At 47.5% G+C, this 25,137-nt stretch overlaps 1 protein-coding gene and 2 long non-coding RNA genes across 5 annotated transcripts in view; 2 read left to right on the forward strand and 1 right to left on the reverse strand.

The window, feature by feature from the left end:
- Positions 1-7,656, forward strand: part of LOC106558857 — a 36,425-nt gene extending 28,769 nt beyond the window's left edge. Inside the window, exons 3-4 of the long non-coding RNA XR_005360116.1 lie at positions 1,505-1,569; positions 7,564-7,656. This is a non-coding gene — a long non-coding RNA (uncharacterized LOC106558857). The remainder of the gene's footprint in view (positions 1-1,504; positions 1,570-7,563) is intronic.
- LOC119871959 lies at positions 4,431-9,922 on the reverse strand. Its single transcript, XR_005360115.1, has 3 exons — positions 9,691-9,922; positions 9,232-9,378; positions 4,431-5,274 (listed from the first exon to the last, which is right to left on the reverse strand). It is a non-coding gene; the product is annotated as an uncharacterized LOC119871959 (long non-coding RNA).
- Positions 9,155-23,918, forward strand: MARVELD3 (MARVEL domain containing 3). 3 transcript variants are annotated; one of them, XM_038538428.1, is made up of 3 exons: positions 9,155-9,548; positions 12,751-12,878; positions 17,025-18,561. In XM_038538428.1, the coding sequence occupies exons 1-3, from the start codon at positions 9,298-9,300 to the stop codon at positions 17,633-17,635; spliced, it is 990 nt and encodes a 329-aa protein (XP_038394356.1). In that variant the 5' UTR covers positions 9,155-9,297; the 3' UTR covers positions 17,636-18,561. The 3 variants fall into 3 exon arrangements, with proteins under 3 accessions (XP_038394356.1, XP_038394355.1, XP_038394353.1); XM_038538427.1 differs by lacking the exon at positions 17,025-18,561 and adding an exon at positions 22,336-23,918 and having other exon boundaries at positions 9,162-9,548; XM_038538425.1 differs by lacking the exons at positions 9,155-9,548; positions 17,025-18,561 and adding exons at positions 9,690-10,123; positions 22,336-23,918.
- Positions 23,919-25,137: the final 1,219 nt, after the last annotated feature.

Consider the following 25,137-nt stretch of genomic DNA (forward strand, 5'->3'; position numbering starts at 1 on the left):
TCCAAAGTGCCACAATTTCATAACAGCTAAATAAACTGATAATATCATTCATTTAACGAATCCACATTATAATAATGAGTATAAACACAGTTGCAAAGGTATATATCCCATCCTAGAAAAGTGTTTGTACTACTCTGCTAGTGCTGCTGTAACAAAGTGATCCAAACTGGGTGATTTAAACACCAGAAATTTATTGTCTCACAATTTGGGAAGCTAGAAGTCCAAGATCAAGGTGTTAGTAGGAAAGGCACCTCGGGGGATCCCTGGGTGGCACAGCGGTTTGGCGCCTGCCTTTGGCCCAGGGCGCGACCCTGGAGACCCGGGATCAAATCTCACGTCGGGCTCCCGGTGCATGGAGCCTGCTTCTCCCTCTGCCTGTGTCTCTGCCTCTCTCTCTCTCTCTCTGTGTGTGACTATCATAAATAAATAAAAATTTAAAAAAAAAAAGAAAGGCACCTCGGTGGCTCAGTGGTTGAGCATCTGCCTTCAGCTCAAGTGATATCCTGGGGTCCCGGGATTGAGTCCCACATCAGGCTCCCTGCAGGGAGCCTGCTTCTCTTTCTGCCTATAGCTCCCCCTGCTTGTTCTCTCTCTCTCTCTTTCCCTGTGTCAAATAAGTAAGTAAAATCTTAAAAAAACAACAACAACAACAAACTAGTGATAATAACCATCGGGGATAGCCTCCACAGTGATCCTTGCCTTCTGGTGGTCATGCCCTCGCATGGTTCTTCCACATGCAATAAGGGCTGACCTGTGTGACCAGTGATTCCACTGAGGAGGTGATAGCATGTGACTGCCAAGGCAAAGGTCAAAAAAAGCATTGCAGCTTCCACTTTTATTTATTTATTCATGAAAGACATACAGAGAGAGAGAAAGCAGAGACATAGCAGGGAGAGAAGCAGGCTCTCTGCAGGGAGCCTGATGCGGGACTCGATCCCGGGACCCCAGGATCTCGACTTGAGCTGAAGGTAGATGCTCAACTACTGAGCCACCCAGGAGTCCCAATAAATAAAATCTTAAAAAAAAAAAAAAAAAAAAAAGGTGTTAGTAGGATTGGTTTCTTCTAAGGGCTGTGAAGGAAAAAGAGTCTGCTCCAGGCTTGTCTGCTACGCTTGCCAATGGCCATCCTTTCCCTGTCTCTTCACACGGTCTTCCCTCTATGCATGTCCATCTCTGTCTTCAAATGTCCCCCCCCTTTTTTTATAAGGACACCAATCATATCGGATTAGAGGCCCACTCTAACAGCATCATTTAACTTGACTATGTCTGTGAAGACTCTATCTCCAAATAAGGTCATAGTCTGAAGTACCAGAGGTTAGCAGTTCCATATATTTCCCCTCCCCTTCCTCCAACAGGAAGACGTAACAGTCTTTTACAATGACAGTGTTTTATGACATAATGCTAAGAGAAATGGTAACAACAGCAAACTCTCACTTGGCATTTTCTATATCCCAGGTAATGTTATAAACGCTTTAAATATGTTAAACTCATTCAATCCTCACAGCACTCCTATGAAGTATCAGGATCCTCATGCAGCCAATAAGGAAACTGAGGCAAAGCAGAGCAGAGGTAAGTTATTTTTCAAGGTCACATAGCTAGCAAGTGGTGGAATCAGGCTTTGAACCCAGGCAATTTGGCTCCACAGACCACTTAACCTCCTCCTCATACTGCAAAATGGTATATATTATATTTACAACAGTATTAAAATATGTAAAAAAACATATTTTTACAGAAAAAGTCTTAATAGAATATGCAAAAATTAAAGTAGTTTATAATTATGAGGAGTTATTTGTTATGTTACATTACTTTTACAATTAATACATAACATGCATTTATAGACTTCCTAAAAACAAAGGATGCTTTGAAAATGCTTCCGCAACCTGAGAAATTTCTTAAGAATACCATAAATCAAAAGATCAGTGATAGGCAGCTGGGTAGCTCTGTTAGTTAAGTGTCTGCCTTCGGCTCAGGTCACGATCCCAGGGTTCTGCGTTGGGTTCCCTGCTCAGCAAGGAGCCTGCTTCTCCATCTCTTTCTGCCTATAGCTCCCCCTGCTTGTTCTCTCTCTCTCTCTCTCTCTCTCTCTCTCCCTGTGTCAAATAAATAAATAAAATCTTAAAAAAAAAAAAAAAAGACTAGTGATAATAACCATCGGGGATAGCCTCCACAGTGATCCTTGCCTTCTGGTGGTCATGCCCTCGCATGGTTCTTCCACATGCAATAAGGGCTGACCTGTGTGACCAGTGATTCCACTGAGGAGGTGATAGCATGTGACTGCCAAGGCAAAGATCAAAAAAAGCACTGCAGCTTCCACTTTGGTCTCTTGGATCTCTTGCTCTGGGAAAAGCCAGCTGCCATGTGTGGATACCCAAGCAGTCCTATGGACAGCCCCACTGAAGAGGAACGAAGGCCCCCCAATCACAGCAGCATTAACTTGTCCACCATGCGAGTGGATGACCTTTGGAGCAGATCCTCTGGCCCCGATAAAGCCTAGATGACTGCAGCCCTAACCAAACTCTTGGCTGCAGCCTCATGGGATTCTCATGAACCACCCAGGCAAAGCACTCCTAAATCTCTGACCCACAGTGCCCCCTGCAAGATGTCCACAGCCTACTCCCTGGAAACTGAAAATGTCACCTCACATAGCAAAAGCAACTTTGCAGATATGATGAAGTATCTTAAAATAGGGAAATTATATCCTGGATTATCTGGGTGGGCCTAGTCCCTGGAGCCTGAACTCTAACATGCCTGGACTCTAAATCTTTTAGGGGAGGGGTTGGGCAAAAGAGGGCTCTAAATTTTTTGCAACCTTTTGAAATGGTAGAAACTGTAGGAAGGGTGATTCTTTTTTCTTTTTTTTTATTCATGATAGTCACATAGAGAGAGAGGCAGAGACATAGGCAGAGGAAGAAGCAGGCTCCATACAGGGAGCCCAACGTGGGATTCGATCCCGGGTCTCCAGGATCGTGCCCTGGGCCAAAGGCAGGCGCCAAACCGCTGCGCCACCCAGGGATCCCGGAAGGGTGATTCTTAATTATGTACGTGGACAGCTTACACTGAGAGGAGTCCCCCAGGCTCTGAGGGCTGAGCCTGCCCTCGATAATTTTTCTTCCTCTAGAGAAATGGGTGCTTGTGCATGAGGTATAGAAACTATTTTTTGTTTTATTTTGTATCAGAAAAAAAATTTTTAAGATTTTATTTATTCATGAGAGAGAGAGGCAGAGACACAGGCAGAGGGAGAAGCAGGCTGCCAGTGGGGAGCCTGATGGGGGACTCGATCCCAGGACCCCAAGATCACACCCTGAGCCAAAGGTAGATGCTCAACCACTGAGCCACCCAGGTGCCCTGGGCTGTGAGCTTTAAAAGATAGTCTTGGGGCCTGGGTGACTCAGTTGGTTAAGGGACTGACTCGATTTCAGCTCAGGTCATGATCTTAGGGTCATGAGAGCAAGCCGTGAGGAGGTGCTCAGTAGGGGGTCTGCTTGAGATTCTTTCCCTGGGCCCCTCCCCCTGCTCACAGGCATGCACGCACACAGCGTTGCTGGCTCTCGCTCTCTCTCTCTCAACTAAATAAATAAATCTTAAAAAAGAAAAAGTCTCATTCACTTAGGAGTCCACACAGTTCCTGATAAATAATAACAGGGACAGTAGGACAGTAGTAACAGCTAATACTTTTATAGTACTAATATATCCAACCACTGCTTCAAGTGTTTTACACATATTTACACATATTCATCTGATTTAATTCTAGGAGATGGATACAATTACCCCTATTCTGCAAACAAGGACACTTGGACACAGAGAAGTTGAGAAACTTCCAGGTCACTTATTATTCGGGGAATACTGAACTAAACTGAACTGTGTGCTTTCTGTATCACACCTGAGATGAGAGAAATAGAGTTACCTAGGCCCAGGTGGGCAGGGAAAGGCTCAGGCTGAGGGACAGGGACATGCTGGGGAGGCCCCAACCTGAGCCTGTGCTGCCTCCTGCTGGCCAGCTCTGCCCTCGCTGCAGGCTTAACCAGGTCACAAGTCCCTCCGCCACCTGAGCTGGAGTCTGGAGTCTGGTGACCAGCATAGGATGTTCTAAGAGGGAGAGGGAGCCAGGGGATCATGCAGGGACTATGCAAGGATTGCCTCTGGATCCACTCACCTGAAGGACTTCCTCCTGTTAGGGATGGCTGAATGAAACCACTCAGAGTTAAGAACAAAATTGGGAAAGTAAACCCTCTGCCCCAAATTGCCTTAAAAGGTACCCCAAACCAACAGAGATGTTTATTTTTATTTACTTATTTTTAAAGATCGTATTTATTCATTCATGAGAGACACAGAGACAGAGGCAGAGACACAGGCAGAGGGAGAAGCAGGCTTCTCACAGGGAACATGATGCAGGACTCGATCCCAGGACCCTGGGATCACGACCTGAGCCAAAGGTAGATGCTCAACCACTGAGCCATCCAGGTGTCCTGAAATGTTTATTTTTAGGAAAAAATTTAGGTGAGAATTTGGATTAGTTTCACATTAGGTTAGGCTCTCCTTTAGGATGGAAAATTGAATGCTAATTTATATTAATAAATTAGTTCTCAAACGGGATGCTTCATGGAACTATTAAAAAATGCAGATGCACAAAAAAAATGCAGATGCACAGGCTTTTGTGAGCCTGCTAAGTCAGAAGAGGCCGGGTATACTATTTCTCCTCAGGGCTAGCCTCTCAGCTACATTTTCCCAAACCCACAAAGCATCCCACTTTCCCAGTTTAAGTGAAGGCAATGCCCTTGCCTTTGTGCTTCAGCAGAAAACTGTTATTTTACAACTCTGCATTGTAGATAATCGATAGCAATGCAAAAGAAAAAAAGTTTTGCCTATAGAGATGCAAATTCTATTTTGTCTGGTAAAGATTCAACTGATTTTCCCTTTCCTCCTTGCAAGCAATCAGTTTTGCCTCCTTCGTACGCTCATTTATCATTCCTGATCTACACTGGGTATGTTCTTTGGATTTTCTTTTGAATCTGTTGTAACACCTGCCTGATTCCTTCAGTGATGACTGAGTTACATAAAATGTTTAGCATGTGTCCATTTTATATCTGAATGAGAACTGTGATCTTACCTTTTTAGGATATTTCTTGTTAACACACCAATGGCGAGTACTTTCTTTTTCTGCTCTTTGGCCGTCTGCTCATGGTGCTCTTTGCTTTGGTTGAACAATCAAGAAGTTTCCTCAGAAAAGAGCTCCCATCCTTGTTACCTTCCACCATGTGCATAATGTCAAGGGTTCTGGGAACAAGGTAGATAACCCAAAGGTTTTACACTTCTAACTAAGGCAAAAGAGATGTCAGAGTATTGGTTCCTAATCTCTCTACAAAAACAAGAACATACACTAAACTAAAATTAAATAAACTCATCAGATTTTCATTGGGCTCTCACTCAGTCACCTTACTCTTTTCCTCACTATCAAATGATTAGTTATTGAGCAATGCAAATTCTCTGTGCAATGAAAATGGCAAAAACATGGGCAGCCCCGGTGGCTCAGTGGTTTAGCGCCTGCCTTTGGACCGGGGTGAGATCCTGGAGACCCGGGATCAAGTCCCACATCGGGTTCCCTGCATGGAGCCTGCTTCTCCCTCTGCCTGTGTCTCTGCCTCTCTCTCTCATGAATAAATAAATAAAATTAAAAAAAAAAAAACATATCATTCCAGGGAGTTGACTGGCTAGAGAGACAGACTATACAAATAAATGTAAGTTTTCAAATAAAATGCATGTATTGAACCAAAACTGCAACAAATTTTTCAATTCAAAAAACTTCCCTACTCAGAAAAGGGAGAGGCCAAGATGAGCTGGAGTCAAGGAATGGACAATGGTTATCCTCTGCTAAGTAACAAATCCAATTTCTCCCCCTACCCAACTTCGAAGCATAAGACAACCATGTTCATGGATCCCGTGGGTCAGGAATTTAGAAACAACCAGTGAAGATGGCTTGTCTCTCCTTCACAATGGAGCAGGAACTGAGCAGGAAAATTCAAAGGCTGGAGGTGATTCAAAGACTAGGAAGGGAATCATTGAGCCTTCATTCAGCAACCCCTGGCAGGTGACATGGGCGATCAGCTGGGACCACAGCTGGGGCTAACAGCCACAACACCCACACATAGCTTTTTCATGTAGCCTAGGATTCCTCACATTACTGTGACTGGGGTCCAAGAGGCAGGATTCTCAGAGAACCAGGAGGAAGCTCCATGGCCTTTTATGACAGGCCCTAGAACCCATGTTGTCTCTTTTGACACATTCTATTCAGGGCCAGCTTCCAGGATGTGACCCGCTCAGTCACCCAGGACCCCAAGCTTAGAACAGCCCCATCCCTGGTTTAATACTCTGCCTTTACCATCTTGAAATTCCTAATATTATTTACACAAAGGCTCCCCATTTTTATTTTGCACTGGGCCCCACAAATTACATAGCCAGCCCTGAATCTCTTCATCCAGGTAATCACAAAGGCCTGTCCAGGCTTGGGGGGCGGGGGGGGGGGGGCGTCATTAGATAGAGACTTTCTTCTTTTTTTTTTTTTTTTAAATATTTCATTTATTTATTCATGAGAGACACACACACAGAGAGGCAGAGACACAGGCAGAGGGAGAAGCAGGCTCCATGCAGGGAGCCTGACGTGGGACCTGATCTGGGGACTCCAGAATCACACCCTGGGCCGAAGGCAGGCGCCAAACCGCTGAGCCACCCAGGGATCCCCTAGATAGAGAATTTCTGTCTTGATGGAGCAGTGGCAAGGTTCTGGAAGAGTATGTGGGACTCGAGTTGTGACCTTTTTTAGAAACGGTAAATTTGCCATAAAAGTTTTGTGGAGAAGTTAAGGCACTATGTGGACTTTGGAAAGACTTTGCTCCACAGCCTCCCACAAAGATATATCCAGGTCCTCCTCTTTCCACAAAGCATCCAAGGAGAGTAAAAAAGGAATACTTGTCTGTCCATCCTTCCACTCAGCAAACCCTTACTGAGCACATAAGGGGGAACATTTACAGGTGACTCTTAGAGACCTCAGTAGGTCTCTAAGAGTGTTCAGAATGACAGGGTCTGTGAAGGCAGAAGAAAAAGCAAAGGGTGAATAACTGTTAAAAAGAGAGAGAGAGAGAGAGAGTGAGAGAGAACTAGGGGCCCCCGGGTGGCTCAGCGGTTGAGAGTCTGCCTTTGGCTCAGGTGGTGGTCCCAGGGCCCTGGGATCAAGTCCCGCATCAGGATCCCCACAGGGAGCCTGCTTCTCCCTCTGCCTGTGTCTCTGCCCTTCTCTGTGTCTCTCACGAATAAATAAATAAAATCTTTAAAAAGAGAGAGAGAGGGAGGGAGAGAGAGAGAAAACCCAAATTGGAGTCATCTGCCCCCCTCCCTGGCCTCCAGTAACAGACCAATAAGAAGTGGATCAAGGTAAAGATACAAAACAAAACAAAACCAAGGGAAAGAAAAAGGTAAGGTGGTAAAGGCATTGGTTTATTTGAAAAGAGGGTTCCAGGGCCCCAGCACTTTGCCACCTCACTAACCATTCCGCGTCTGCTTGTTCGCCAGGTCTCCTACACAGTCACACCTGTCCCAGGCTCAGAACAGGATGCTGCTGGAATAAACACTGGTGGGAGGCCCTAGGATTTGGCCCACAGTGCTTCTCTAAGATAATGTCGGGCAGGTAGGCCTGGACCACCCCCTCCTGGGGTTCCTCCTACCTCACTCAGCACTTCTTAATCCTTTTCCAGTTTAGCTCTAAGGGCTCCATTTCCCTGGGGCTCTGCCGGAGGCCTTCCTAGGCATTCTAGTTCCTCCCTCAAAAGGCCAGCACCTTTACAAGGGCAGAGTACCTCGCCCCACCCCGACCTGCTCCAGACTCCTTCATCCATCCCTTTGCCACTGGACGTCTACACCGGCATGAATCCTAGCCACATCGAATTTAGCACGTCCAAAATGAAACTCCCCACTTTCCCCCCTACCTTCTTCCCTCAGGCTTCCCATTTTGGTAAGCAGTTGCTGCCACCGCTCTCACTCCTCCACATACTTAAGTTCTTCCTCCAAACCACAACTGGGATCCACTCACTTCTCACCAGCAACTGAGTCACTATCTCCCCTCACTCAGTTGCTCTGGTAACTTCTTAATTTTATCTCTTGCTTCTAAGCTTGGCTCCTTATCATTCAGCCTCTACACAAAAGCCAGACTGGTCTTTTAAAACCGTAAATCAGGGACGCCTGGGTGGCTCAGTGGTTGTGTCTGCCTTTGGCACAGGTCTTCATCCTGGGGTCCTGGGATTGAGTCCTGCATGGGGCTGCCCCTGGGGAGCCTGCTTCTCCCTCTGCCTGTGTCTCTGTGTGTCTCACGAGTAAATAAAATCTTTAAAAAAATAAAAATACAGAAATAAAACCATAAATCAGGGGTACCTGTGTGGCTCAGTGCATTAAGTGTCTGACTCTTGATTTCTGCTTAGGTCACGATCTCGTGGTCATGAGATCGAGCAGCTTCGAGCTCCATGCTGGGTGCGAAGCCTGCTTAAGATTGTCACTCTCGGGCAGCCCCGGTGGCTCCGCGGTTTGGCGCCGCCTTCAGCCCAGGGTGTGATCCTGGAGACCCCGGATCGAGTCCTGCGTCAGGCTCCCTGCATGGAGCCTGCTTCTGCCTCTCTCTCTCTCTCTCTCTCTCTGTGTCTCTTGTGAATAAATAAATAAAATCTTAAAGAAAAAAAAAAAGTCTCTCTCCCTCTCCCCTTCTCTAAAAAAATAATAATAATTTTTTAAAAAGTGACTCAGCAAGTCACTCTCTTGCTCGAAATCCTTCAGTGTTTTCCCCTTACTTACTGAATGAGAATGTGGCCTCTTCACCGTGGAGACCCTATACTACCTGCCTGCTCTCACCTCTCAGCCTCATCCTATTCCCCACTCGCTCCCCTGGAACCTGGTTTCAGCTTCTCTTTCTAGAACATTCTCTCAGCCATCCCCACGGCTGCCTTCCGGGACTCACTCAACTCAAAGATCCCTTCTCAGATCTGCAGAAAGAAACCTGCCTTCCTCGTTAACTTCTAGACAGTCTCTGCCCTCAGTGCCCTCTCTTTTCCCGCACATGCTAAGAGGGAAGCTCCTTGCAGCCGCTAGAGGCCGCCACTGTGTGCCCAGGGCCTGCTGGGTGGGCGCTCGCGTATTCTGGTCTAAAGGATTAATTAACAGGCGGAGGTTCCGTACGCTTTCAAATATCCTTACTTGGCAAAAAAGGAAAAGCCGCGTGTTCTGCGTAGTCGTTTTGAAAGTCTGACACTGTTGTAGTAGATGAACTGGCCTCAAGGCCCCTGGACGACACAGTTAGAAGGACGGCGGGGCGGAGAGCGAGCTAGAGGAAGGAAGAGACGGCTGGGAGGCCGGGGGCAGAGGACTGAGCGACGGGGTGCACGGGCACGCTCCGGGGATGCCACCCACCTTTCGGGGTCACCGAGAGGATGCGCCAGGGAAGGTGTCGGCGCCCCTCGGCGCGGAGAAGCGAACCGGGCCCCCGCGCGCCCCCTGCCGGCCCGCACGCCCAGGTGAGCGCCTCCGAGCCCGCCGCGCCGCTGCACGCGCACGCCCAGGTGAGCGCCCCGGCCCGCCCCGCCCGCCCCGCTCGGGCCCGCCCCGCCCCGGCCCGCCCCGGCCCGCCCCGACCCGCCCCGCCCCGGCCCTGGCCACCTGCCCGGGAAACTTGCGGTGGGTTGTTGCCCTCGGGTCGCTCCGGGGCGCGGACGCGGGAGCGCGCCATGGGAGATACGCCGGGGGCTCGCGAGCCCCGGGCCCGGCCGAAAGAGCGGGACCCGGAGCGGCAGCCCCGCCCGGACCGAGACCGTCACCCCGAGCGCCAGCGGGACAGACCCGGGGACCGGCGCCGGGAGAGGATCGGGGCCGAGCGCGGGGACGGGCACCGCGGCAGGGGGAGGGACCGGGACGCTCGCCAGGACGGCGACGGCGACCGCCGAGCTGGGGAGAAGGCCCGCCGCGGCCGGGCGCGGGAAGCCCCCCGGAGGCCCGCCGGCCCCGCAGCCCCGCCCCCCTGGCCCGCGCCCCGGGAGACCCCGGAGCCGCCGCCCCAGAGGAGGGAGCGCTTGGGGCCCCGCGGCCCGGCAAGGTGAGGTGGGTGAGGGGCGCCCCGCGGCCTGGGCTGAGGCCCCCTGCGCTGCCCCGGCGCCCCCGGCCCGCGGCCTAGCGAGTCAGCGCCGCCCCTCCTTTTTGCACTTAGAGGTGGCCTGGAGGGAGGGAAGGCCTTTCGATGCCCCCGCTTCTCGATCCGAGCCCGGTTGACAAAGTAGAAACCACGGCTTGTAGCAGTGGCCGTGCGGGGCACCTGGTAAGGAGGAAGAGAACCTCAGGACGGGAAAGGGAGGGGTGGAAGGAGGTTAGGTAGGTGGGGTTAACCTGAGGCTCCTCCCTGACCTCCCCACACCCCACCCCGACGTGCCCTAGGACTGCCCGGGGGCTTCAGACCCTTGCCCTGTGCTCCAAAACCAGCCTCCCAAAGTCCTGCCAGGGCCTGATAAAGTCAACCCAATGAGGGGTTAATAATAACCAGGTGTACCCTCTTCTAGGGGGAGCTGGGAGAAACGACCTTAACCAAAGAACTAAATCTCCGTAAAACTCTCCACTGAAGGACAGAGATTCCCCAGCTTTGTCGGAGAAGTCTCTCTGGGCAGCCTCATTCAAACCCCAAGATTGTTTCAGATCCCACTCCTCTGAATGAACAAACTGCCATCTCTATCTTGTAGAGCACAGAACTCCCTTAGGGCCTTGCGAGGTGAATGCATCCGCTGTTCTGGAAGACTCGGTGAGCGGGTGAGCGTAGGGATGGAAGGGAAGAGAGGAGGCAGTCCTCGACTCCACACTCCCTTGGAAAGTCGGTCTTTTTTCCATCAAGCATTGCATCCAACTCCGCAGGTGTTACTGAATGCCCAGGTTATGTGCCAGGCCAGTAAGGAGACAGGTACTGGAGTGATGACTGCCTTCTGGCTTTTGACATCTGCCCTCTTCTTTAAGGAAGAGTCAGGCTCCTATCTGCTGTAGGGATTTGGAGGCTTAAGCTCAGTCTCTTTCCATGTTGTGTCCACACAGCGGGAAAGCTGTTATCCTGAGTTTATGTTACATTATCTAAAACCAACTAGCCAGACTTTGACAAAGGTTGTGCCCAGATACAGTCACAGGAACTACCTGTTGTTCATCCCTCACCGAAGCCACATTGCATTAGTAGCTCCAGAGCTACCTTTTGAATTTCCTTATAAACCAGGGTCCTAATCCCCCCAGCCCCAAGGTGAGTGAAGGGAATGCTTTTGCTTTTTTGGCTCATAGCCAGTTCAAACCAGTTGCTGGTTTGAAACCAAAGGACAATTTATCTCCACCTTTCTTCTACACAATAAGCTTTTATTTAATGAGCAGGATGAAGGGGCTAGGGCTCCATTACTTAATGGGTGAGATCTACTGACAGGGTCCACACTCTGGTAGGAGGCTGACAGGTAAACGTGCCACTGCAGGGGAAACAGATTTGGAGAGAACAGATCCCCTGCCTGAGATCTGGAAGATTTACTGGAGGATATTGACTTCAAAGCTGAGCTCTGGAAAAGGAGAGGAAATGAAAGGAGTTCCAAGCAGAGAAAGAGCTTCAGTGACCTAGAGCATGGGAGTGTAGGTCATCTTTTGGGGGGGGGCGGGTAGCAGTTCTCTATGACTGGATCTGTGAATGTCAAGTTGTGAGTGAAGAGAGATGAGCCAGGGCCTCCTGTGCTGTGCTAAAAGTTTGGACTTTATCCAAGGCTACGAGAGTTTAAGGATTTCAAATCCAAGAGATCCGTAATGAGAATACTGGAAGGATCCTTGGAGCCCAGCAGATAGAATGCAGCCCCCACCACTGCATCCCAGACAAAGCTCAGGGTCTGCTCAGGGTATGCTGGACAAAGAGGGGGAAGGAAGGAAAGTGCCAGCTCCAGCAGAGGAAGAGGGAGAGAGGGGAAGACATCCAAAGGTGTCTGTGTTGCCCATATGCCTGGAGAGTTATTGTGGATTCAGACCTTTCCAAAGTAACAAGAGAAGGAAGAGAATGTCAGCCTGGGCATCAGAGCCTTGTGAACATAAACTAGCTTTATTTTTTTTATTTATTTATTTATTTATTTATTTATTTATTTATTTATTTATTTATCTATTTATTTATTTATTTTCATAAACTAGCTTTAAAGAAGGCCTGGTCCATGCCGAACCGAAAAGTTAGGCTCACAAAGGTGGGTCCCTGGTTACCTGGTTAGATAGCTCCTGCAGGCGGACAACCCAGCATCCAATCAGTGCTCAGAATTATAAGCACAGTAGCTTAGCAGTGTTGGGCCCCGTGTTTAGATGCCCTCTGGGGCCACTAAACCAGAGAATTCTCTGGAATACGAAATGCTGCGGCAAATTTTGTTTCTGTTCTGCACATTTCTTTATTTTTTTAAAAGATTTTATTTATTTATTCATGATAGAGAGAGAGAGAGAGAGAGAGAGGCAGAAACACAGGCAGAGGGAGAAGCAGGCTCCATGCCGGGAGCCCGGCGCGGAACTGGATCCAGGGACCCCAGGATCGTGCCCTGGGCCCAAGGCAGGCGCCAAACCACTGAGCCACCCAGGGATCCCTGCACGTTTCTTTAATGTCTGGGCGCAGCATGAAATGTTCAGTGTTCCAATACTGAACAAGCTATTGAATTTGCAACCCGTAATGGCTGTGTGTGTTTTTGGTTATAGTGAACCCACTTCAGGGAGATACCTGCCCTCGAACCCCAGGTCTGGACTAGAGGAAGTGGAATATTACCAGTCAGAGGCTGAAGGACTCCTGGAATGCCATAAATGCAGATACCTGTGTACTGGGAGAGGTGAGCCATTTGGGAGGCATTTTGACGTTTTACTGTTTGCTGATGGTTCTGGAAAGAGTCTGAGCTGGTGAAACAAAAATTCAAGCAGACTTCACTTTTGGGTTCTAACATTTTTAAGATTTTTTTTTTTTTTTAAAATTCATGAGAGACACAGAGAGAGAGAGAGAGAGAGAGAGAGACAGGCAGAGACACAGGCAGAGGGAGAAGCAGGCTCCATTCAGAGAGCCCGATGCAGGACTCGATCCCGGGACCCCAGGATCATGCCCCGAGCCGAAGGCAGGCACTAAACTGTTCAGCCACCCAGGGATCCCCCTCATTTTTATTTCTAAAACAACAGGAGGTTCTCATTAAAAAAAAAAAAAAAAAAAAAAAAGATAGAAATATCTGAAAGGTACAGCTAGATTTCCAGTGCTTCTTTTCAAATGTGCCCTGGGGGCTGAGGGCTCAGGGTCTGGTGAGGCAAGGAGCCATGCGAAGGCTTTAGATTCAGGTGGAACTGCAGGTAGAACCAGCTTTGAGCTGCCAGCTGTGGGAGGGCTGAGTTAGAGCCCTCTAACCTGGAGGGGCAGCCTGGTAGCAGTTCATGCCACAGATGTCTTAAAATTTGTTGCCTGAGACCCATAGTAAGAAATATATTTTACGTTAAGACCAAGTTCATACACATACGCACGTAAAATGGTACTTTAACATTATTATATGCCAAGTATATGGGTAATTTCTACCCTGTTTCATTGAGAACAAACAAAAACAAAAAACCAGTTATTAGAATGTGCACAGTTTGCAAAAACACATACATAATATCATGTGTTAATTCCAAACATGGTACCCTGAGTTCCCATCCAAGCACAAGTCCTGGCCTTGCCAGCAAAGAAGAAAATCTGGTTTGCCAGGGTGAGCCCTTGTGGCTCACATGACTTGGTGAGAAATTTTTCTAGGCTGCATATGACTAAGGGGGAAAACCTCTCAGCCTAAGGGAGAGAAATCAAGGAACTTGTACCTGTAAATCTATTGTAGGATGATTCCAATGGTGCACATAATTATGGGATTTTGTGGACCTTCCGTTAAAGAGCTCTAGGCAATCCAGATACCAGAATCTGCACTCTAATTTATACTTATTGGTACAACTTAATTGCTTCTAATTTGCTCAATAATTCCTGAAGCTCAGAGAGGTATAGTAAGATAACCAAAGCCACACAGCTATTTAGAACAGCTGGAATTGAAACTTAGAGCCTAATTCTAAAGCCTGAAACAGTTTACTTGCTTGACCTTTTTTTTTTCTTGATGATAAAAATAATAGGAATAAGCCAGAGGCCGGTTAACAGATTTCTCAGTAGAAATATGTTTTCCTCTGTGTTTATTTTACCAAGAAGCGAGGGAGGCACTTGAGACTCCTGACTAAAACACACTTTGATTTAGCTTTGACTGCTTCTGGCTATTTGGCTTTGGGCCTACAGGTTGTTTCTGAGTCAAGATCGTGAAAGGCTGGTTTAGCAATCAGAAGCTAACCATTGAAGGCTTACAGAGGACTCTGGATGTTCAGAGACCCACATCAGGACACAATACTTGGTGTTGTGTTGAGAGAAACAGTCACTGAACACCAGGAAATGCATGCCTGGGTAAAGGTCACCCAAAGATTTTCAGCCCTCTTAGAGCAGATCTTTTGTGACTCTTTTTTCCTTATCGGTGAAATCATGTCCTCTTCCAACAAACTGGTGGAAGCAGGAGGCAGCCTATGGCCCTCCCTGACTTCCTAGGGAGACCCTGAAGTTTGGGCAGTGAGCCATACTTTTGGAAGTTCAGTGTAATAGGACACTGGTACTTATGAGCAAGTCTCCTCAGATACTAAAATCTTTAGGGGTTGAGGCTAATGATCAGATTAAAAGTATGTACAAAAAAAAAAAAAAGTATGTACAACTGTCCGTGTGTGCATATCAGATCCGCAAGGGATCCTGTGCGTGTACAAGTTGTGCTCATTTATTATTTGGAGGGATGGGTGAGGAGTTGCAGGTTCCTTGGGAAGAAGGTGCATTTCCTGCTCCCCTCCTTGGCTCCCTGATTTGGTTGGAACAGTTTCTTTTTCACCTTTGTTCTTTCCTTTTCCCTTTCGACTGGTAGTGTTCAAACCATGATGTTTGCGTTCAGATTGTGGCCTGAATTGCACATCTCCCCCAGCCCTGCTTATTCTTTCCTAGTTTTATTAAAGTTAAAACAGGAACAAGGGGTTGTAGCAGCTCTGCCTTCGCCACACTGTATTAAAAAATATATATATTTGTCCCCATACAACAAGACGTTGGGAAAACTCTAAGTATCCTTTATCTTGGAATTATTCAAATTCATTGTGGTGTTACTATACTTCCTTTAAAGATATGAAGTATATTTATATTTGCTGAGATAGAAATGTTCATACTATATTCTTTTTTTTAATCACTTTTTTTTTTTTTTAAGATTTTATTAATTTATTTGACAGAGAGCACAAGCAGCGGGAGCAGCAGGCCAAGGAAGAAAGAAAAGTAGGCTCCCCCGCTGAGCAGGGAACCCAACGCGGCCCACGTCCCCGCTCTGTACTTCTACTTCCAGCGCCTCTCAGGATCATAACCTGAGCCAAAGGCACGTCACTTAACTGACTGAGCCACCTAGGTGCCCCCATACTATATTCCTTAGTGAAAAAATAGATTATATAATAGTAGATAGGGTAGGACCATATTCTTCACCTACAAGCAAATAACAGCAAAAATTATGCATATATGACAGAAGTCCAGAAGAAAAAATAAAGGTCACAGCAGTTATATTTTTAATTGGTTGGATTTTAGGTAATTATTACATTATATACTTTTGTCTGTATTTTTTTTTACAATCAGTATATATATCACTTTTATAATTACAGAAAACAATAATGCTCTCTGCATTTTGGGGAAAAATCGAAGAGTTTATAGACAATACTTGAGAGCATATCATTCCGATTGGAGAATGTGTAGATGTAGCACAGCTTCATATGTAGACCAACTGGACAGAGGCACAAAATCTGGTTTTCTAAACATCAGGAAGCTGCTAACAGTCTACTCCAAGTCAGCTGACCTCCTAGAACTGTTCGGAGCATATACAATTTCCAGCTCAGAAGCACCCAGCTTTATAGAGTCCTGAGAAAAGCCACACACACAAGAGTATGTAACTGTATGATTCCATTTACATGAAATTCTAGAAAGGCTAACCTAATTCCTAATGGCAGAAAGCAGATCAGTGATTGTCCGAGCAGGAGGGTAAGGGACTGACCACAAAAAGTCTCTTGGGAACTTTCTGGACAGAAGAGCATGTTCTGTATCTTGACTCATTGTGTGGCTGGTATATTTGTCAAAACTCAAGCTGCACACGTAATGGTTCTTTTGTTCCATAGCAGTTATATCTCGAAGTTGCTTTTAAGGAAAGCAGCCAGCTTTGGTGCAAAAGCTGCAGCACTGTCCTCATCCAAGACAAAGAAGCCGAGGGTCCCCAAGAGAATCTAGCCCTGTGAAAGCATCACAGCCCAGATTTGCTCTTTGGGGAAACTAAAAGAAAACAAGTTAAATTTTAAGCAGACCTACTTAGTTGAAATCTAAGAACAATGAAACCAATTCCATTTAATTCAGGAAGCCCTGTGTGTTTAATTAACTTAATCTTTCCTGTTTCTGATGTATGTCAACCATGGTTAACAATTTGTTGTCCCTTCCATGCTTTTTTCCAACTTCACTGTATACTTTAAGCTCTGTGTCATTTCCTTCAAACTTGGAGAAGTTTCCTCTTTCAAACCGAAGAAAGCCACAAAAGAGGAGGTCACCCTTTCTTAAGTCTTTTTGGCAGGGAAGGCCTGGGGTGAGGATGCGCCTGCCTTCCATGTAGGGTGCCTTTCTTTCTGGGTGGTAACTGGCCGATCCCTCCCACCGCCTCCCTGGCCCGCAGCAGGGCAGGCGCTCTTTTGAGGGTCACTCTTCTTAGCCCAGAGTCCCCGCGACATCCTTTTCAGAGCCTTCGGGGAGGGTTCCCCGCTGCATCTCAGGCCTCCCGGGGCGGAATAGAGGGCCTGCGAGCTCCCGCGGGGAAGCTGAGCAACCCGGCCGCGTCTCCGGGGACCCAGGGGACCCCTGAAAGTGGTAACGCGCCCTTCTTTTGCAGCCTGCTGCCAGATGCTGGAGGCGCTCCTGAACTTGTTGGTCCTGGCCTGCAGCTCTGTGTCTTACGGCTCCACAGGGGGCTACACGGGCCTCCCCAGCCTGGGGGGCATTTACTACTACCAGTTCGGAGGGGCTTACAGTGGCTTCGACGGCGCGGCCGGGGAGAGAGCGCAGCAGCTGGACGTCCAGTTCTACCAGCTGAAGCTGCCCACCGTCACCACGGCCATGGCCTGCGGCGGGGCCCTCATGGCCTTCTGCTGCCTCCTCGTGCTCCTGGGCGTGCTGCGGGTGCCGTGGCACTGCCCCCCGTGGCTGGTGGCCGAAGGCCTGCTGGACGTGCTCATTGCCGCGGCCCACGTCCCCGCTCTGTACTTCTACTTCCAGCGCCTCTCGGCCGCCTACGCCTCCCCCGTGTGTAAAGAGAGGGAGGCTCTGTACCAAAGCAAAGGCTACAGCGGCTTCAGCTGCAGTCTCCACGGCGGGGACATAGGGGCTGGAATCTTTGCTGCCCTGAGCGCTGGGGTCTTTGCCGTGGGGGCCGTGCTGGCCATCAGGGGTTACCGAAAAGTCAGGAAGCTGAAGGAGAAGCCTGCAGAGATGTTGGAGTTTTAGGCTTTTTAGACCGTCCTGCCCCGTGGGAGTGGTGGAAGTTACTCTCAGGGAGTGCTTTGTGGCGGGACTTGCCAACACGTGCAGTGACGGGCCAATCTGGCATCCTGGGTGAAGCTCTGGGTTACACGGGGCAGGATTCTCTGATGGAGCAGGCCCTGGTTCTAGAGCCCTCTGTTGGTGAGCGATGAAGCAAAATGATTGAAACAAAGCAAAACCAGAGGTCAAGGCCCACAAGGAAAAGGCGTGGGCTGCAGCAAAAGGCCCCTGTGATGAACTCGAGGGAGAGAACCAAGTGGATCTGAAGAACTTTATCTTCAAAGTCCATGAAAAGCCATATACCCAGGAGACAACATTCCAACTTGAACTTTTCTAAACACAGCTGTGTGAAGCAGGTGAGCTCCAGAGTTTTTCCACACTGAGGCCTCCGATCCTTCACCTCCTTACTGCTCTGGATGCAGGGTGTAGGGAGGCTGGGAGACTCTGCCTGTAAGTTGGAGGTAGGCGTGGGCCAAGCAAAGAGGAATCAGATTAATTCACTGGGTTGCAAAAAGCTATGCTAACAAGCCCCTCACAGTGGCTTTGAAAACTCAGTGTTTTGTACCTCTTGTAAATGTACCGTTGTATGAAGAATTAAACCCGACATCTGGAATTCAGGATCCATCCATTATAAAAGAATGAAAAATCTGTTCCAACAGAAGAATGCTACTTTTGGCCAGACAACTTCACGGGTCCTTATTGCATGTTAAATTATGACTTCTGGAACATTACAATATATTCTTGGTACAAGTGAATATGTTCTTTGCTTTACATGAATCTTCTCTTTACTTCTCTTTACTAACACTCTACGCTTAAATACAGGCAACTTGTCACATTTAAAACGTGAATTCCATTTCGGTCTAGAGAATGAAATAAATGCTTGTATATGATTAGGCAATTTTTTAAAGAATCCTTAAGAAAGTGTGAAGAGTATTTGTTTCCAAAGAGAAGGAGATTTTATTTTTCATTTTAGCATAGCTTGACTACATGTTTCTGTTTTATTTTATTTTTTATTTTTTTATTTTTTTAAATATTTTATTTATTTATTCATGAGAGACACACAGAGAGAGGCAGAGACATAGGCAGAGAGAGAAGCAGGCTCCCTGTGGGGATCCTGACATGGGACTCGATCCCGGGATTCCAGGATTATGCCCTGGGCTAAAGGCAGGTGCTCAACTGCTGAGCCACCCTGGCATCCCTATTTATCTATTTATTTTAATATTTTATTTCTTTATTCATGAGAGACACAGAGAGAGAGGCAGAGACATAGCCAGAGAGAGAAGCAGGCTCCCTCTGGGGAGCCCAGGTTGTGGGACTCCATCCCAGGACCCCCTGATCACGTCCTGAGCCAAAGGCAGATGCTCAACCACTGAGCCTCCCGGGTGCACCTCAGTGTTATTTTAGATAAATAAGAATATTGATTTATTCCCCTCTTTTTTCTTTTCTTTTTTTTTTTTTTTAAAGATTCTTTTTTATTCATTTATGATAGTCACAGAGAGAGAGAGAGAGGCAGAGACACAGGCAGAGGGCGAAGCAGGCCCAATGCACCGGGAGCCCGACGCGGGACCCGATCCCGGGTCTCCAGGATCGCGCCCTGGGCCAAAGGCAGGCGCCAAACCGCTGCGCCACCCAGGGATCCCTCCCCTCTTTTTTCATATTTACAAAGGCAGAAGTACATGTATAAGCAGAGTATTACATGATCAGCCACAGAACCAGCCTCACCCAGAAAGATCCCATTTATAACAAAAATCTCATGTCTGCTCATATCTGTTCTGGCCTCCACTTCCCTCTATAGAGCCCTCTGCTCCCTTTCTGGACACTTGTCCCATCCCACCATCGAGGTAAACTGCCAGCGCTAGCAGTCACCCTTGTTCTCTTCTGAGAGCTGTGAATCTTTCCGCATTAACAGCAAGGGCGGAAATACGTGAGCCTGTTTGAGGTTAGTCGCGAAGCCAGGTACTGTGCTGATCTTTAGTGGCCGTATTCCTTCCGCAGACCCAAGAGCACTGGACCCGGCGACAGACCATTAATCCTCTCAACTGTTGTAGCTAGTGGGGTAGTTGACAACATCTAGGTTTATTTCATTTCAGCCTAGTGGATACATGCATGGATCATGACTCTACTGTTTTGGCAAAATCTGTCCCAGAAGGAAGACCAACGTTCAGCTTTCCCCATCTTGTAGTAGGACAGTATTCCCATCTCCCTTTGAGGGTGAGACGTTAACATGTTTGCAGAAGGAAAACCTAGGCAGGGACGCCTGGGTTGGCTCAGGGTCCTGGGATCAAGTCCCACATCAGGCTCCATGCAGGATCCATCAGGCTCCATCTCCCTCTGCCTGTGTCTCTGCCTCGCTCTCCGTGTCTCATGAATAAATAAATAAAATCTTAAAAAACAAAAAACAAACAACAACAACAACAAAAAAACACAACCAAACCAAAAAACCCAAAGTAGAGAAAGATATTGGATGTAGGGGTTAACTACTCCCTCTGAATTTGAGTGATGTTTGGGCCAAGTCGTTGGCTCTGCTATGGGGAACAAGTGGCCTGTCACACTGCCTGGGTAGAGAGTGGGCACTTCTGATGTTATTTTCTGATTTAGCTTAGAGGAATGTAGCTCCTCAACTGTCAGGGCCTTTGGCTGCTGTGTCCCGTGGACCTCCTAGGAATTTGTGTGGGCCCAGCAGGAGTTAGAATCAGCAACCCCAGGAGCTGGTGCCCCTAAGTACGTTAGAGAGCTGGATTTAGCTGCCCAGTTTTTAAATGTTGAGGTACTCCCTAAGGTATTAGGCTTCCTGATTTCTGGGAAACCACACTCCTCATTTGTCCCATTTCTTAAATCTCCCCCTAAGCCCCTTCCATTGTACAAAGGTTACAGAGTAGCATCACCATCCACTTGCATTAATGTTTTATGATTTTCCAAGTATTTGCATGTACTTGCTTTCATTGGGGCCGCACCCCAGCCCCTCGGGATAAGACAGGCAGCCACTACCTTCATTCGCCAGGTGAAGTGTGTAGACCCCTCGAGTCCGTGACGGAGGCAAGATCACAGGCAGTGAACTGTTGGGGACGTGAACCTGGTGTTCCCCCTCTAGGATCATATGCTTTTCTTTTCTCATCTCTGAATCCTGGAGAATGACAGGAGACAGGAGACATTCTAACAGAAGTATACCTAAGCCAAGGCCAGGGCCTCTGTCAGTGATGAATGAAAGCTGACCTTGGACAAGAAGATATTCAATCTCCATTCACCTGTTGGTTCCTTAAACTCATCAGAAACCCCCAAGTGAACAGCCCCCATGCCCATCAGTTGCATAGACTGGTCCATCCACATAGTGGCATTAGAGCCCACGTAACGAAGTCTGTGGTCACTGTAGGAGCTGATCTGAAAACATCTCCAGGAACAGTAAATGAACAAGACTCGGAGCAGTGCCTGTGGTATGCCTCCTGGTGAAAAACGCAGGGAAGGGGAGATGAAATGCAGATTTGAGTGTGCTTTTATTTGCATAAAGGAACACTGGAAAGTTACTTTAGGAAGTAATGAAAGCAGGTGGGGGCAGAGAACAGGATGGACAGGGACAGGAATGATTTTTCTCAGTTCATTCCTTTTTTATGTCATTTTTTTTAGTTTTTAAAAACTTGAAAATTTGAAATAATTTTAGATTCACAAAATGTTACAAAACTAGCACAGAAATCTTGAGTATCCTCCACCCAGTTTTTCCACAGAGCTCACAGCTTGCATAACTATGGTACGGTACCACCAGCAGGGCATTGACCATCCATAGAGCTTTAGGTTTCACCAGTTTTACATGCATTCATGTCATCACCATGATCAGCTGTCCCATCGTCAGGCATGGCTAGGGCTCCCCCCTTATAGTCACCTGCAACCCCTCCCCGCTTAGCCCCATTCACCGACAACCATGGATCTGTGCTCTATCTCCATAATTTTGTCATTTTGAGACTGTTACATAAATGGAATCATACAGCATATAACCTTTGAGACCGGCTTTTTTTCTGCTCATGACAATTCCCTTGAGATCCTTCCCTTTTACTGCAGAGTAGAGTTTTCCATGGTACGACTATACCTGTTTAACCACTCGCCTACTGAAGGACATGTGGGTTTCTGATTACTAGGCTATTACAAATAAAGCCACTGTGGGCTTTCATGTACATAGTTTTGTGTAGACTTTTTTTTGTTTGTTTCTTTAGGATAAATACCCCAGGAGTCCAGTTGCAGGGTCACAGGGTAAGCTTATGTTCAGGTTTTGAAGAAACTGACAAAGTTTTTTTCACAGTGTCATTTTGTTTTTCAAACATGAATATTAAAAATAAAAAACTGGGGTTCCTGGGGCACCTGGATGGCAGTGGTTGAGCATCTGCCTTTGGCTCAGGTTGTGATCCCGGGTCCTGGGATCGAGTCCCATATCGGCCTCCCCTGGGGAGCCTGTTTCTCCCTTTGCCTACATTTCTGCCTCTCTCCCTGTACCTCTCATGAATAAATAAAATCTTAAAAAAAAAAACCCCACAAACAAACAAAAAACCCTGGAGTGCCTGGCTGGCTTGGTTGGAAGGGTATACAACTCTTGATTTCAGGGTTGTGAGTTCAAGCCCTACACTGGGCATGGAGCCTACTTGATGTCAGTGTTAAATCCCGCATCTCTCTCCTCCTAGGTGTGGTACAGATAGTGGAGGTGATACTGAATGGGATGGTTCTCATGTGTGTCGTGGCCTCCTACTTTGTCCTTGCTGGATTCAGCGCCAGCTTCACCAGTGGTGGCGGCTTTGGAAACAACTACTACTCCCCATTTGAGGGCACGGAGCTGGAGCAGGTTCGGCAGCTGGACCAGCAGTATACGGTCCTCCGGGCACCTCTGATTTATGGTGGTGTGGCTGTGTCTCTGGGGCTGGGTGTCCTCACTATGGGTGTTTTACTCCAAGGAGCCAAAAGCCTAACCAAACTGTGGGGGAAGTGGCTCCTCCTGGAGGCCGCCTTCAGCCTCCTGGCGGCTCTGAGCTACGGCGCAGGCATTGGCATTTACCTCCACGTAGCCTTGCAGATCAATTCCACCGACACTTGCAGAGCACGAGCGAGGCTCTATGCCCGCAAGGGTCTCACCTGGATGAACTGCGAGCTGGCAGGCACGGACGGAGCAGCAGCCACCTTTGCCTGTCTCCTGGTGATCATGTATGGGGCCAGCGTGGTGCTGGCGCTGCGGAGCCACCGGGAGCAGCAGCGCCGCAAGGAGGGCCAGGCGCAGCCCCGAGAGTACCATGACGGCCCGGAGTACCTGTGGTCAGGAACACTCTGAGACCTTCTGCAGCCCAACTGGCAACCCATCTCCCTTGTTTCTCTCCAAAAGATGTGACCCTTACAATGACACATTAGACAACCGTGGCTTCCGCATCCTTGAGTTTCCGTACGTTCCCTTCGGTCCCAGCACGAAGCTAGATGATCACGGCAGTCTTCTATCAAAAAGTCTTTGTTGGCTGAGACCTTGGAAAAAATACGTCCACCTCTGCAGCAAAGAGCAACATCAGAAGCCTGGGGCCGCCCCGTGGTGTGGCTCCCCTATGGGATGGTAAGATGATAATGACACAGAACTAAGGAGTCGGGCGTTCGGAAAGGGAGGCTGCACGTCAGGGGTAGGCAGGCCCCACTGCAGAAATAGCGGACCTGTCCTAACTACTCAGAGTCACCCAAAGAAACATGCCATTGCTCCCTGGTGTTTGGTCCCAGGGGAATGATTTTAAATCGGTTGTATGACTGACTTCTGAGTAATTACATTCTGACACTCCTAGAAGGAAACTGGCCTGACTGCCTGGCTGCCAGGGAGCCTTCCTCCCTTAGAGACGGGGGCGATGCTTGGAGGCGATGCTTGTCCCATGCATGTTCTCCCTCCCGGGCTCCTGCATCAGGGCAGAGAGAAAATGCGGTTTTGCCAGCATTCCAGGTTCCTTTTTTGTTGCAAGTCATTCATTTGGATTTCACACTCCAAAAATATGTTTTAATGTCCTTAAATGAGGCTTTCAGAGAGTGAGAAAATTCATGAACTTCTTAAATGCATTAGTTCAGTTGATTTCAAAATAAGAACAGTTAATTTTACTAGACTAGAAGGACGTATCGGAGGCTTCCTCATTTTTGCCTGCCCTCTAGAGTAGGCAGGGTGTGATCTCTCATGACCCTGGATTGTTTTTGTAATATAACAGATCATTAATGCTGAATAATAAAGTTCTTCCAATGATTTTAATCTCAAGTTTTATAGCTGTTCGTAGACTTTTACAACTGGTCTCAGATCTTCAGTTCACGTCTGACGCACCTCAAAATTCAGATTATCATAAAGTTTTCCCCTAATTGCCCTCTTGCTTTTCGATACCTCATCCTTTTTTATTAAAACAGTAATATCACTGTTTTACTTTCATATTGTAAATGAGGTTAAACTATTAATAAACTCAAATATTTAGTACATCTCCAAAAACAGTATTTCCACAATGCAATTTTGACAATTTCAGATTTTCTAAATATAGTAAGAAACTAGCAAACATAAGCTCTTTCAACATATACCAAAATGGCTGCTAAAAGAAAATTAAGTCATTGTCATCCCCTACCCCCTAACTGCTCTCCCCTCTGGAACATATTACCTCTCCTCACCTCTCACATCCTTTCAAAAGCTATTGCTTAGAGAACATATCCAAGCCGAAAGATCAAAGCTAAACGTCATGCAGAAATGGGAAAATATCTAATTCTACTTCTATAAAAAGTAAAGCTTGGAGGAAAATAATCAACTGAAAATCTACATTATTAGGTTAACATACAAATGTGCCACAGAAAGTTGCTTCTGCTGTCACCCTCAACCTTGAGGCAGTGGCCAGCGTCCCAGTTTTTACCGAGTGGTAGACAAGGAAGTTTAACAGCAGCAAAACCCAAACAACCCATTCCTCACACACCCCCAGAACAGAGTATCTTCCTCTCCACCCTCCCAACTATTTTCCATCTGGCATTATTCCCTGAGACATGTCCCTGAGAGCTTTACCTACGTCTGGGTCTTCAGCTTGATAAAATGTGGACTCTGGCCTATCCAAACCCCAAGACTACGCCCAGAGCAGCTATGCTACTGCTCCAGAGAGTCTCCTCCTGAGGGATCAGAGTCCACCCGTCACCATAATCATAACCTTCCACCTGTGGAGTTTCAAGTCCAAGGCTTAAGCAAACTTCATCTTATTTACTATCACTTGTCTGATACACAAGTCAGGATTTATTGTTCACTTGTTACACATGAGGAGATGAAGGTTCGAGAAGGTTAAGCGGCTTACCTAATAGCTGGCATTTTATTGGCTGCTCACTGTATGCCAGGCCCAGTACTGGGCTGAGGCAGCATTTGCACCATCTCATTCATACTCACAACTGATGGGAGAGATGGTATTATATCCATTTAGCAGTTGAGGAAAACTGAGTCTTAGGCTATTTAAGTTCCC

The sequence above is a fragment of the Canis lupus genome, chromosome 5 (assembly GCF_011100685.1).
Source record: "Canis lupus familiaris isolate Mischka breed German Shepherd chromosome 5, alternate assembly UU_Cfam_GSD_1.0, whole genome shotgun sequence".
Classification (NCBI taxonomy): Eukaryota; Metazoa; Chordata; class Mammalia; order Carnivora; family Canidae; genus Canis; species Canis lupus.

Bases quoted from the DNA above. Each gene is read 5' to 3' on its own strand.
- MARVELD3 (XM_038538425.1), top strand. From the start codon at position 9,759: ATGGGAGATACGCCGGGGGCTCGCGAGCCCCGGGCCCGGCCGAAAGAG. The intron at 10,124-12,750 runs GTGAGGTGGGTG...TTTTGGTTATAG, and splicing joins GGGCCCCGCGGCCCGGCAAG to TGAACCCACTTCAGGGAGAT. The intron at 12,879-22,335 runs GTGAGCCATTTG...CTCTCCTCCTAG, and splicing joins ATACCTGTGTACTGGGAGAG to GTGTGGTACAGATAGTGGAG.